The 13067-nt window shown below is 44.7% G+C and overlaps 1 protein-coding gene across 3 annotated transcripts in view; it reads left to right on the top strand.

Annotated features, from left to right (window-relative positions):
• Positions 1-13067, top strand: part of COBL (cordon-bleu WH2 repeat protein) — a 609262-nt gene that overhangs the window by 337690 nt on the left and 258505 nt on the right. For all 3 annotated transcript variants that reach the window (XM_068236528.1, XM_068236529.1, XM_068236527.1), the window contains one exon: positions 3139-3233. In XM_068236528.1, coding sequence (XP_068092629.1) covers positions 3139-3233 — 95 coding nt within the window. The remainder of the gene's footprint in view (positions 1-3138; positions 3234-13067) is intronic.

Raw genomic sequence — 13067 nt, 5'->3', positions numbered from 1 at the left:
TCGCAGTGCAGTGCTATAGTCCCAGGTTCCCTTTCCAGCCAGGACACAATCTACATAGAGTTTGTATGCTCTTGTTTACTCTGTGTGTTTTCTTGGGTTTTGTTTGGACCCAATGGTTTCCAGCTATAACTCAAAAACACACTTGTAGGTTAACTTATCCCCCCAAAACTGTCCCCAGACCATAGGGTGTCACGCATGGGGGGAAAGAAAGTGTCTTGTCAGGACAAGCACAGGGCCCCTCAAGAGCTCGGGCTGCGGGCCCTACCCCACTGCTTTTTTAGATGGCAGGCACTCTGTTTGTCAGTGCACTTGTGCTGGCTGAAACCATACAGTATGTACAATGCTGCCCATAATTATTCATACCCCTGGCAATTTTTTACTTAACGTTACTTTTATTTAACCAGCAAGTAATTTTTTGATGGGAAATTACACAGGTGTCTCCCAAAGGATAATAAGACAATGTTCAAGAGGCATTATTGTTGTAAAAAAAAAAAAAAAAAACATTTTTCAGCTTTTATTTACATTTGAGCAAAACTGTCCAGTCCAAAATTATTTAAACCTTCCCAATAATCAATAGAAAAGCCTTTATTAGCTATTACAGCAATCAAACACTTCCTATCATTGCAGACCAGCTTTTTGCACGTCTCCACATGTATTTTTGCCCATTCATCTTCAGCAATGAGCTCCAAACCGTTCAGGTTGGAGGGTCTTCTTGCCATCACCCCGATCGTTAGCTCCCTCCACAGATTCTTAATTGGATTCAAGTCAGGACTTTGTCTGGGCCATTCTAAAATGTTAATGTTGTTGTCTGCTAACCATTTCTTCTCCACTTTTGCTGTGTGTTTGGGTTATAGTCATGCTGAAATGTCTACTGGTGGCCAAGGCCAAGTTTCTCTACTGACTGCCTGGTTGTCGTTGAGAATCCTCATGTATTGCTCTTTTTTTTATGGCGCCGTTTACTGTGATGAGGTTCCCTGGTCCATTGGCTGAAAAACACCCCCAAAGCATTAGGTTCCCACCACCATGTTTGACAGTGGGGATGGTGTTCTTTGGGTTGAAGGCTTCTCCTTTTTTACACCAAATGAAGGAAACATCATTGAGACCAAACAATTCAATTTTTGTTTCATCTGACCATAACACAGAAGACCAGAAGTCTTCTTCTTTGCCCATTTGAGCATTTGCAAAGGCCAAGCAAGCTTTTGTGTGCTTTATCTGGAGAAGTAGTGTCTTTCTTGGTGCGTCCGTGGAACCCAGCAGTGTGCACTGTTTGTTGCATTGTCTGCCTTGAGACATTGCCAACAACAGAGCCCAGATTCACCAAGATGGCCTTGGTGGTGATCCTTGGAGTCTTTTTCACTTCTCACATGATCATCCTGGCCAGCACAGGTGTCACTTTTGGCTTCTGACCACGCCCTCTGAGATTTTCAACAGTTCAGAACATGTAGTATTTTTATTAATAATACTTTGCACTGTAGCCACTGGAACTTGAAAACATTTAGAAATGGCCTTGTAGCCCTTTCCTGACTTGTGAGCAGCCACAATGCGCAGCTGCAGGTCCTCATTGAGCTCCTTTGTCTTAGCTATGACTGTCCACAAACCAACTGCAGAGAGCTGCTCCTGTTAAGTTGATTAAAACAGCTGTTCCCAATTAATCAGGGTAATTAGGATGCTTTAGAACAGCTTGGACTATTTGAAATGGTATAGAACTTTGGATGTTCCCACAGACTGTGACAGTTTGTGAAGGGTATGAATAATTTTGGACTGGACACTTTTATCTCAGTTTTTATGTAAATAAAAGCTGAGAAATGTTGTTTTTTTTGCCCACAATAATGCCTCTTGTTCATCGTCGTCTTATATTTTAGGAGACACCTATGTCATTTCCTATCACAAAATTACTTGTTAGTTGAATAAAAGTAACTTCAAAGGACTACTGTAGGGGGCTAGGGGACCCTTACCCAGGGCGGGGCTTCTAATGGTCCCCTGCAGACGTCCTGTGCCCACGCAGCCACTCACTGATGCTCCAGTCCCCGCCTCCGGTTCACTTCTGCAATTTCCTATTTTAAAGTCGGAAAACCACTGTGCCTACATGGCCGTGTCCTCGCTCCCGCTGACATCACCAGTAGCATACTGTGCATGCGCACACTGTACTGGGCCTGTGCAATATACTGGTGACGTTAGTCGAAGCGAGGGTGCAGCCGCGCAGGCGCAGTGGTTTTCCGACTTTAAAGTTGGAAATTCCAGAAGTGAACCGGAGGCAAGGACCAGAGCATTGGTGAGCGGCTGCGTGGGTGCAGGATGTCTGCGGGGGACCATTAGAAGCCCCAGGTAAGTTTAACTCTTTTTCCCCCTACTCCCCTACAGTACTCCTTTAATTAAAAATTTGACAGGCGTATACATAATTATGGGCAGCACTGCATGCTATGCATGGGTATAGGTGTGTGCTCCCCCAACGTACATGTACACACCTTCTGTGCATGTACGGTACATTCTATCTCAAAGAAAGATTGCACAATAATTTTACATACCATATGTGTAGTGCTGGTGGGTGCATAGGGGGGAGAGCCATATGTTCATGTGTCTCTCGCCCCTGAGGTTGAGATGTTCATGAAATGCAATTAAATGAGCACAGAAACCTGAACAGTGCTGTGTAACCTCCATTTCCTTATAAGCACTATTTCTTGCCAAGCTCTGTGCAAAATAAGAGTAAATGTTAACCATTACTTGTTCATGTTTAGCTTTTATGAAACATGCAAAACTTTGGATACATAGTTCTATGACAAATTGAGAACAAGTGCTATAAACTGGCATGTTATTACTTGATGGCCTTGTAAATCTGCTGTTCATCAATATGTGATAACTAATCTTTTATCCAAAGTCCAGCCTTTAAAGCACAGGCACAGTTTCCCAGTGATATCTTGCTTTAGTTGCATATTAGTTTTATTCTAGTTGCCCTGTGGCAAGGGTTTAAGGTGCCTATGAGAGTCAGCCACCTAGAAGAAAGCAGGAGTTTACTGGTCTGACACAGACTATAACAAGGTGTATGTATTGCATTTTATGAAGACAGTCACATTAATATCTTGCATGGAGATAGACTTTTGCATTTATTTATGTTTTAACCTTTACACATTTTATTTTCAGAAAAGAATTGTAATCTTTCCTCAAGTAGTGACACAGCAGAAAGGGAGAAAAAGGGACTTTTTGGATTTTTACGCAGTAACAGAAAAGATAGCAAGGTAAGCAACCGTGTATTTATAATATTCTGAACTTTAATCATTGGTTAACAGAATAGGTACCTATGTGAAAGTAATGTTGTCGAGCTCTAGTTTCTTGCAATCTCCTTCTGTTTTTCTCTCACACAATACTGCTGCCTCTTTCTCTGTCTCTCGTAATACTCAGAAATGTGTTTGAAAGGTTGAGTTACCGGTATGTAGAATTTATTGAGCTCACAGATGGAGGATAAACTATATGCCTTTGTGTAAACGGGTTCTTAAATACAATACACAGCAAATGCAGCTATGGATCAGGATTGCTGTTTAAATCACATCCTATAGGGTATTTTTATACCTATATTCTATTAGTCTCACATGATAAGTAGACTTACCAGGAAAGCTATATTGGAGGTGAAACCCTAGAACACCAGGGAAGCCATATGAGGAGGTAGGGGAAAGCACTAAACACTAGGAAACTGTAAAGGGGAGGCTGGGGGTCTCTAGACACCAGGGAACTGTATAAGGGAGGGAGGACCACTAGACACCAGAGAACTTTACAAGGGAGGAAGGTGGCCAGTAGAAATTGAGGTTGGCCTGGGACTAGGTCCCAGTGTACATTTTCGGCCCACTTTGTATTTGAGTTTGACACCTCTGTGCTAGAGGTGTGCACTGGTCCAAACAGTCTGATTGATTTTGACTGATTCTTTCAATGCTATAAATAATGACAGCTTTAGGGACATTTATTGAATGTTCAGTTGTAAATATCAATGCATATTTACTCTTTACTGTGGTGAAAAATAACCAAACTTCTCTGGTACTTTGACACCTTTTCAACTCCCATATTAGGGATTTACCTGCCTTTACTTTATCTCCCAATTCTTAATTATGATCACTAATTATTGCACCAATTATGTACTTGCATATTAATTATACATGTATGAATTAGGGCCTGTTTCCATTTGTACACATTCGGTATATAGAGGCTGTCATATTTATTTCCTCTGAAACAATACCTTTTGCCTGGCAGTCCTCTTTTTCATTAAAGCATCAGTAGTGTCTGAATCGCACACCTGAAACAAGCATGCAGCTGCCGATTTGCAGCAAAAAGGGTACATTTTTTGTGCCGATAGACGCCTGACTTTTATCAATGCGGCGCCCCTTTTTCCTGATGCGCTAATAACGGTCCATTTAGCAGAATTAAATGGACCGGATCATAATGGAGGTGAACAGATCCTCTGTTAATCAATAGGATCTGTTTGGCACGTTCTGCCAAACGGAGTGCAAGTTTGCGGAGGCTGCAATAAATCCGGAGCGATGGACGCACTGCTTTGACTGCACGGAGGTTGACAGATGAAAAACTGATGCCTTTTAAAAACGTATCTGTTCCACAGATCAGTTTCTTCGCTCATCAGTTTTTCATCCGTGTAGTGTGATTTGGGACTAAGAGACAAAGGATCAGCAGGGCTGCCAGGCAATTTGTATTGTTTAAAAGGAAATAAATATGTCAGCCGCCATATCCCTCTCACTTCAGGTTCCCTTTAAGGTGTGCAATATTTCTATTTGAACTTTGTAAATCTGCTCAGCAGTCTCAAGGACTTGAGATTTCCAAATTTGCATTACATAGTTTCTGTAACATTGCAGTAATGGTAAAAACAGTATACCAGTATATAACATCAGAATACAGTATTTGCATTAGGAAATTGTACTATTCAACTACAGTTATTTCCTTTATTACTTGTGTTCCTGAGTTTGTCAGATAACAAAGACCATTAATCTTTACAAGCATGTGTAACTTAGGTCATAGTTAGAAAGTTTCCATTTCAAAGTCACAAACATGGAGCTGCCAGGCATTGTCTAGGGCTAATCTCAGTTATGTGTCCTCTGAAGTCACCTTTTGTGTATTGCCCCTGTAAACTTTATTTCAAAACAAACATAAAAGTATTTATGAAATGTACAGCAGTTTCTTTTTGCTTTCATGCACTTGTGAAACTACATATTCCTGCGTATAAGACGACTGAGGGCGTATAAGACAACCCCCCACTTTTCAAGTTAAAATATACATTTTGGGATATACTTGCCGTATAAGACTACCCTTCTTGATTGTTGGACATTTGTATACTGTACTGTATGTACTGGTGCTAAACTGTATAAACAGGTACAGATACTGGTGCTGTACTGTATGTGGTATCCAGTATACAACAACCAACCAATCACGGCAAGCAATGTACCTTACCAGCACCGCCCTTGCTGCTTTCATACAGTTGCCGCATACGGTGGGGATGCGGCTGCGGACGTTCCTGAGCTCCCCCCACCGTATGTGGCAACCGCAGATTCTCCAGTCTGGCTCGGAAGTTTCAGCACCCACCCTATAAGACGACATCTGGCATATAAGACGACCCCTGACTTTTGAGAAGATTTTCCTGGGTTAAAAAGTATAAGCCAGAATATAAAGTAAATGTACATGCCTGAACTTGATTACAAGACTTAAAATAAACCTGAGATGGGCCGTGCATGTGCAGAAGAGCCGAGTGGCGCGACTGAGCCAGATTACCGGGACCGATACCAAGCTACCAAAGGCACTCGGGAAGATGGCGAGGGACGCATCTTTATTATACTTTACTGTGATGAACATGTTACATATTAGGGATGCACAATGTGATGCACCCAGTTCCAAGTTGATGAAAATTTGTATCCAAACTCTACGTAAGTTTATTCAGCTTGAAAGTAACCCAGTCAAATGCTACCTCTGCTATATATGATTGGGCCATTTTAAAACTGCATATATTTGCATGATAACAGCATAGAAATTTGCATCAGCTCAGAATTATGTATGTGTTATTAACCACTTCGCATCCAGACCTTGTTTTCCCCTAATGGACCAGAGCAGTTTTGACGCTTTAGTTGTGTTAATTTTTAATCAGCAATAACTTCATCTGTACTCGTGCCACTTAAATGATCTATATATCAGTCTTTTCAAGACAAACTAAGCTTTCATTGGGGGGTATTTGGTCCCAAGTAAAATGTTCCTCTCTATGCATTTTAATGGGAAAAAAATTGGGGAAAAATTAAACAAATGTATTATTTCTCAATTTTGACCAATTCCTGTTTAAAAATAAAAAAAGTGCTATTGACATAAAAACTGTGCCACCAGTTAAAGTCGCCCCAGTATAGATATCCAGATGTGTCCCCAGTATAACCCCCCCTCCCCCAAGTATAGCCAGATGTGTCCCCAATATCAGCCCCCCCCCCCCCCCCCAGCATAGCCAGATGTGTCCACTGTGTTTGCCACCCCCAGAATAGATTGTCAGATGCACCCCCAGGAATAGTGCCCCTCTTTATAGCCAGATGTGTCCCCAGGATCAGAATTACCCCATTATAGCCAGATATACTACCCAGGATTAGCGCTGCCCCCCATTATAGCCAAATGTACCCCTAGTATTTGGTTAGGCCCCCCCAGGTGCCCAGATGGGCCACATTATTAAATCCCCCCTCCCCTTAGTTAACCGGATGTCCCCCAGTAAATATGTACCCTCCCTTTTACATATCCTCCCCCATAATTGATAGCCAGATGCCCCCCCCCCCCCCATCAGGCAGCCCTCTCCTTGCACAGATCATTGAAAAACATCCTCCAGCAAGCATCCTCACTCACCTTACCTCGTTCCTGTTACTATCATGAAGTCCGAGCCTCCGATCCCCGCTCTGCAGTCAGCCGCGTAATGCCGGTTACCCGGGTCCCGGTTTGATGACGTCATCAAGCCGGGACCAGGTAGTCGGCAATACGCGGCTGAATGCAGAGCAGGGAACAGAGGCTTGGGCTTCAGGATAGTCGCAGGAACGAGGTAAGGTGAGTAAGGCTGTTTGCAGGAGGATTTTTTTTAATGAATTCTGCACGGAGGGGGACAGATGAAGGGTCGCTGCAGTTGACCACTGCAGCGATCGTTCATGGGAGTGGGTGGACTAATTGGCTACAAGGGAACATGTTCCCTTTCACCAATTAGTAAAGCAGCTGAAAGTGCCGGGGGGTGCGCTCTGAAGTGCACCCGATCGTGCACAGCAGAGCTGCAAGCTTAGTCAGTATATCTACGTCATGGTGGCTCGGAGGGTGCAACAGATGATGTAGATATACTGTAGCAGTGGAAAAAGTGGTTAAAGAGAACCCGAGGTGGGTTTGAAGAATATTATCTGCATACAGAGGCTGGATCTGCCTATACAGCCCAGCCTCTGTTGCTATCCCAAACCCCCCCTAAGGTCCCCCTGCACTCTGCAATCCCTCATAAATCACAGCCACGCTGCTGACAAACAGCTTGTCAGAGCTGGCTGTGTTTATCTCTACAGTGTCAGTCTGCTGCTCTCCCTGCCTCCTGCAGAACTCCAGTCCCCGCCTGCATCCCTTCCCTCCCTGCTGATTGGAGGGAAGGGATGGGGGCAGGGACCGGAGCTATGCAGGAGGCGGGGGAGCAGCTGAGACTGACACTACAGATGTAAACACCGCCTCACAGCACTGCTGTGATTTATGAGGGATTGCAGAGTGCAGGGGGACCTTAGGAGGGTTTGGGATAGCAACAGAGGCTGGGCTGTACAGGCAGATCCAGCCTCTGTATGCAGATAACATTCTTTAAACACACCTCGGGTTCTAACATCCCTAGTGCATCGTACTACATCTTCTTAGAATGTGCCTGTGTACACTTTCTATATATTTTTCCCATTGCAAAGGTTAATAAATTGAGTTCTTTATGTATACAATTAATAATAATAATCATAATTATAATGAAGCAATCAAAAAGCAGCTGAATGCAAAGACAGCTCTCCTTAAAAGTAAATATTATTATTTAGCATTTATATAGCGCTGAAATCTTCCGCAGCACTTTATAGAGTATGTACCGTATTTTCTGCCGTATTAGACGCACTTTTGCTGCCCCAAAAATGGGGAGAAAAAGTCCCTGCATCTTATACGGCATAGGCAGGGAATCCCTGACTTACAAACGCCCACTGATACGACTTGCCATTACATTGGGGGATTCCCTGAACATGTTTCCTGAGTGTCCACTCTGCCCCCGATCCTTCCCCTATGTCTTTGCTTTCCCCCAACTCCATCCTCTGTGTCTCCACTCCCCCCCCCCCCCACGCATACATGTAGTGCATTGTAGGCAGTATCTTACCTAATTGACCATGCCTGCAGGGATTGCCGACCTTTCCACATCCGTACTTCTCCCCCTAGTGACTGGCTTGTGTTGATCACGTCATGATGACGCCTCAGCATAAGCCGGTAGTCAGGGGAAAAGTATGGACGTAAAAAGGTCGGTGTTCCCAGCAGGCAGGGGCGCATTACGTAAGACACTGCCAACACTGCATTACATGTACGTGGGGGATAGCGGAGAAACGGCGGTGGAGAGCATGGAGACACTGGGCAAGAAGTGGGGGGGGAGAGACACAGGAGGGAGGGGTGGGAGTGGAGACACAGGGGACAGAAGGAGGGACACATAAAGGACAGAAGGGACGGCAGAAGGGGACACCTGAGGACAGAAGGGACAGAAGGGGACATATAGGGGACAGAAGGGAGGACAGCAGGGGACACCTGGGAACAGAAGGGGACACATACGCGACAGAAGGGAGGACAGCAGGGTACACCTGGGGACAGGAAGGAACACCTGGGGACAGAAGGGAGGACAGAAGGGGACGCAGGAGGACACCAATTGGGGGAGAACATTCTAAGATGCCCCTGGAATGGACGCATCAGGTTTTTTTTTCTCTGTTTTTTGCCCTCTAAACCTAGGTTTGTCTTATATTCTGATGTGTCTTATACGGCGGAAAATACGGTAGTCATGTCACTAACTATCTCTGAAACAATCTCCCAATCTAATCTCTACCATAGTCATATGTCCATCGTAGCCTAGGGCCAATTTAGGGGAAAGCCAATAAATGTATGTTTTGGGATAAGGAGAAAACTGTAGTGCCTGGAGGAAACCCGGTCAGACACAGCGAGATAAAAACACTTTTATCGGGGTGTGCAAAAAACACAGATAAATGAATGCTGTAAAGCTCAAATGTAATTATTTCTTTTTATTGGGAACTGAATGAAACGCAATAAGAATAAGAAAAGTTCCAAATACCATTGCTATTATTTGAGTTTCTTCTCATTTCAGATTTGCTTTAAAGGGCGTTTGGTCTCACTTGGAAAGTAGTGGCTGTTGGTAAGGATGAGCCTGAGTCAGCTTGTGTCCCTCTTAGTTGGCAGCCGGAGACCGGGCTCTCCAATCAGCAGCGGGCACTCAGCGAAGAGTCCAGGATGCAGGAAGGGAGGCGCGCTGTAGCTAGATGCGACCGTTAAAGAGGAGCTGTTAGGTATAAGGTCTCAGAGAAAATAAACACATATATCAGTAGCTAAAGATTGGCTGTACTTACATTACATATGCATTTCACTGTCCACGTTTGGATTTCACAGAATTTGTATATAGTATATGCAGAGAATGATGCTCCTGACAGCTCATGGCAGGCTCCATGTTTTTCTGTCAAATGTGTCGTCATGTCCTGCCTGCTTCCTGATCACAGATAAGCTTGTACTTGAATAACACAGTGTGCAGTGAATATTAATGAGCCATGTGGCTAGGAACAATAGCTGACTCCTGCAGTGTACTCTGCCCGAGATTTATCAGTGCTACGCGATTACAAGCTGCTGTAACGTCTCATTAGCAGCCGAGGGGAGAGCCCCAGAATGCTTTGCAGTATGGTATGCGGCTTGCGTCTTCTTAAGAATAACAGACTTGCTGATAAGCACACATCAAAGGTAACTGAGATTTTTATCTTCACTAATTGCTTTTGGGCTTCCTTCTAAACTGTTTAACACAGGAGAATAGAGGTTTAAATTAGCTTCTGCAGCCTGACAGTTACTCTTTAATATTCTTGGAAGGAATCCACAGCAGAGGTATAGGTGTCAGCCTGTCTCAGTGCTGCTGGCAGCTGTAAGGAGGGCTGAGAAATCATGCAGTTGTGAAGCAACGCTTACCATCACTATATCAAAGGATTACAGGGGAACAAAAAGTGACTAAAAGTCGCTTTATTGGGCTGACAGACGACGCGTTTCCCAGAGGAGAAAGCTGACTCAGGCTGATCCTTAACGACAGCCACTACATTCCTGGTGAGACCTGTCCTGGATAGGACAGTGTGATTGCAACTTATAATCCGAACATTTGTATAGCGCTTTTCTCCTGTTGGACTCAAAGCGCTCAAGAGCTGCAGCCACTAGGACGCGCTCAAGAGGCCACCCTGCAGTGTAAGGGAGTCTTGCCTTGAACTCCTTACTGAAAAGGTACTTGACCTAGCCAGGATTCGAACCCTGGTCTCCCATGTCAAAGGCAGAGCCCTTAACCAGTACACTATCCAGCCACCCTTTATTGATAGTCTCAGAGCGCTCTTTTGTTTGTTTGTTTTTAGCCATGTTCATTGGCTCACAGAGCTGCATATGAGCAGGATTGCCTGATCACACCAAAAGGGGATATTCCAAAACCCCATTCTATCTTCAATTTCTAGAGTTGATAGACAGCAGACTAATAGGGATTTGCATAAGGGGTACTATCTAACTAGCTCACCCACAATAACAAAAGAAAAGGGGTTGGTCCTTCCTCACCACGCTTCTGCTGCCATGGAATTGCTACTGTGTAGAGCGTTTCCGACAGGGTGTGCGCAGCTGCCTCTGACTGGCTGTTACCAGCCAGCTTTGAGGAGGTCGTCACTGCTTAATGGAGGGACTCAGAAGACGGCGCAGGCACAGGATGACTCGAGGGGGCTGCAAGAAGCCCCAGTTAAATTAAACTGATTTTTTAATTTGGCTTTAGTAACCCTTTAAGGAGCAGAGCAGTTTTGATGCTTCAACTACTGTATTTTTTGAAATATAAGACGTTTAAGAATATAAGATGCATCTAGGTTTAGAGGGCAAAAACCAGGTACAAATATATATACATATACTAAACCTGGTGCATCCATGTTCCAGAAGCATCTTGTAGATGTTCTCCCTTAATCATTGTCCTCCTGTGTCCCCTTCTGTACACCAAGTGGTGTCCTTATGTGTCCTCCTTTGCTCCCCTTGTGTGTACCCTTCTGTACTCCTTTGCTCCTCCTGTGTGTCCCACTGTGTCCTCCTTTGTTACTCTGTGTTGTCCTCCGGTTGCCTTGTGTGTCCCCCTGTGTCGTCCTCCGGTCCCCCCCACCCCCTGGTCTCCTCCACTCCCTATGTGTAAAACCAATTAGTGTTAGCATGTCTCGCCTCATCCAGCGGCTCCTGCGGCAAGCACAGACCTCCCATCTCCGAGGCTGCTCCTCTGGTGCTGGCTTCTGCTGATTGTGTCATCAGCAGAAGCCGTCACTAGAGGGAGCTTATACCCCTCTTATACAGTGGCTGTCCCTGGAAAGCTTGCTTTAGTGGTCTGTATCATGTGATTATTAAATATAGTGCTGAACGAAGAGGGGTATTCCAACTGGTCCTGTGGCTCCGTAGCCACCCCTGTGGCAAAACCTTAACCCCAAATATCTTTGGTAGGCTGAAACAACCCCCCCACTCATCCCCAAAAGTATTTTTTTTTTTACCATTTTGGAAGTTTACCTTAAATTGACACCTATAATTACTTTGCGTAACCTGGGAAGGATTTTTATAAGCTCTGAGTCTGTCATTTTAAAGAGAACCCGAGGTGGGTTTGAAGAATATTATCTGCATACAGAGGCTGGATCTGCCTATACAGCCCATCCTCTGTTGCTATCCCAAACCCCCCTAAGGTCCCCCTGCACTCTGCAATCCCTCATAAATCACAGCCACGCTGCTGACAAACACCTTGTCAGAGCTGGCTGTGTTTATCTCTATAGTGTCAGTCTGCTGCTCTCCCCAACTCCTGCAGAACTCCAGTCCCCGCCTGCATCCCTTCCCTCCCTGCTGATTGGAGGGAAGGGACGGGGGCAGGGACCGGAGCTATGCAGGAGGCGGGGGAGCAGCTGAGACTGACACTACAAATGTAAACACAGCCTCACAGCACGGCTGTGATTTATGAGGGATTGCAGAGTGCAGGGGGACCTTAGTGGGGTTTGGGATAGCAACAGAGACTGGGCTGTATAGGCAGATCCAGCCTCTGTATGCAGATAACATTCTTTAAACACACCTCGGGTTCTCTTTAAGAATTTTTAGGGAATGTTTTATATGCCATATATAACTGAAATGTATGTGTGATTTAGTGTTCACTTATTAATTAGCAAAAAGGGGGTTTGAAAATATTGTATAGCTACAGTGATAAATCAGCCTCAAATTGTGAAAAACTAGTTAAAGAACTAATGCTTTAAAGGACTTTATTGATTACACCTCATATACATTTCACATGACAAACAAGGTGCCTCTAAATTAGCAACACCATACACAGATAGGAGTCTATAAAAACAGTATTCAAATATAGAAAAGACACATGGCATCTAGTAATGTCTCCTATAATTTTGATATTCCTCAATCTGACTATCTGAGTTATATAAATGACCATGAATAAAAGTGCAGGCGCACAGCCATATGCAGGCTTATGGACGACAACACATTTAGGCCTCTTTCAGACAGGCAGCTGACCGGTGGTTCATCCACCGCCTGTCAGCTGCTCTTCTGCACTGGCCAGGCACTTATTTGTGCTTTGCACTTGCTCTGAGCAGTTGCCCCCCCCCCCCACACACACACACATGGAGTCACATCTCAGCACGGCCACAGCTGTGCTCAGTCCTTACATGTTGCAGATCTCTGCTGACGAGTGACAACACTGCGTGTCAAGCTCTGACACGTGTGGTCAGGGCCAATGCCTAGGGCACCACAGGAGCAAGAGCACCAAAGCAGCATGCTAA

Source organism: Hyperolius riggenbachi, chromosome 5, assembly GCF_040937935.1.
Source record: "Hyperolius riggenbachi isolate aHypRig1 chromosome 5, aHypRig1.pri, whole genome shotgun sequence".
Taxonomy (NCBI): Eukaryota; Metazoa; Chordata; class Amphibia; order Anura; family Hyperoliidae; genus Hyperolius; species Hyperolius riggenbachi.
The sequence above is the reverse complement of the archived record's forward strand: the minus strand, read 5'-3'. Positions and strand labels throughout refer to the sequence as shown.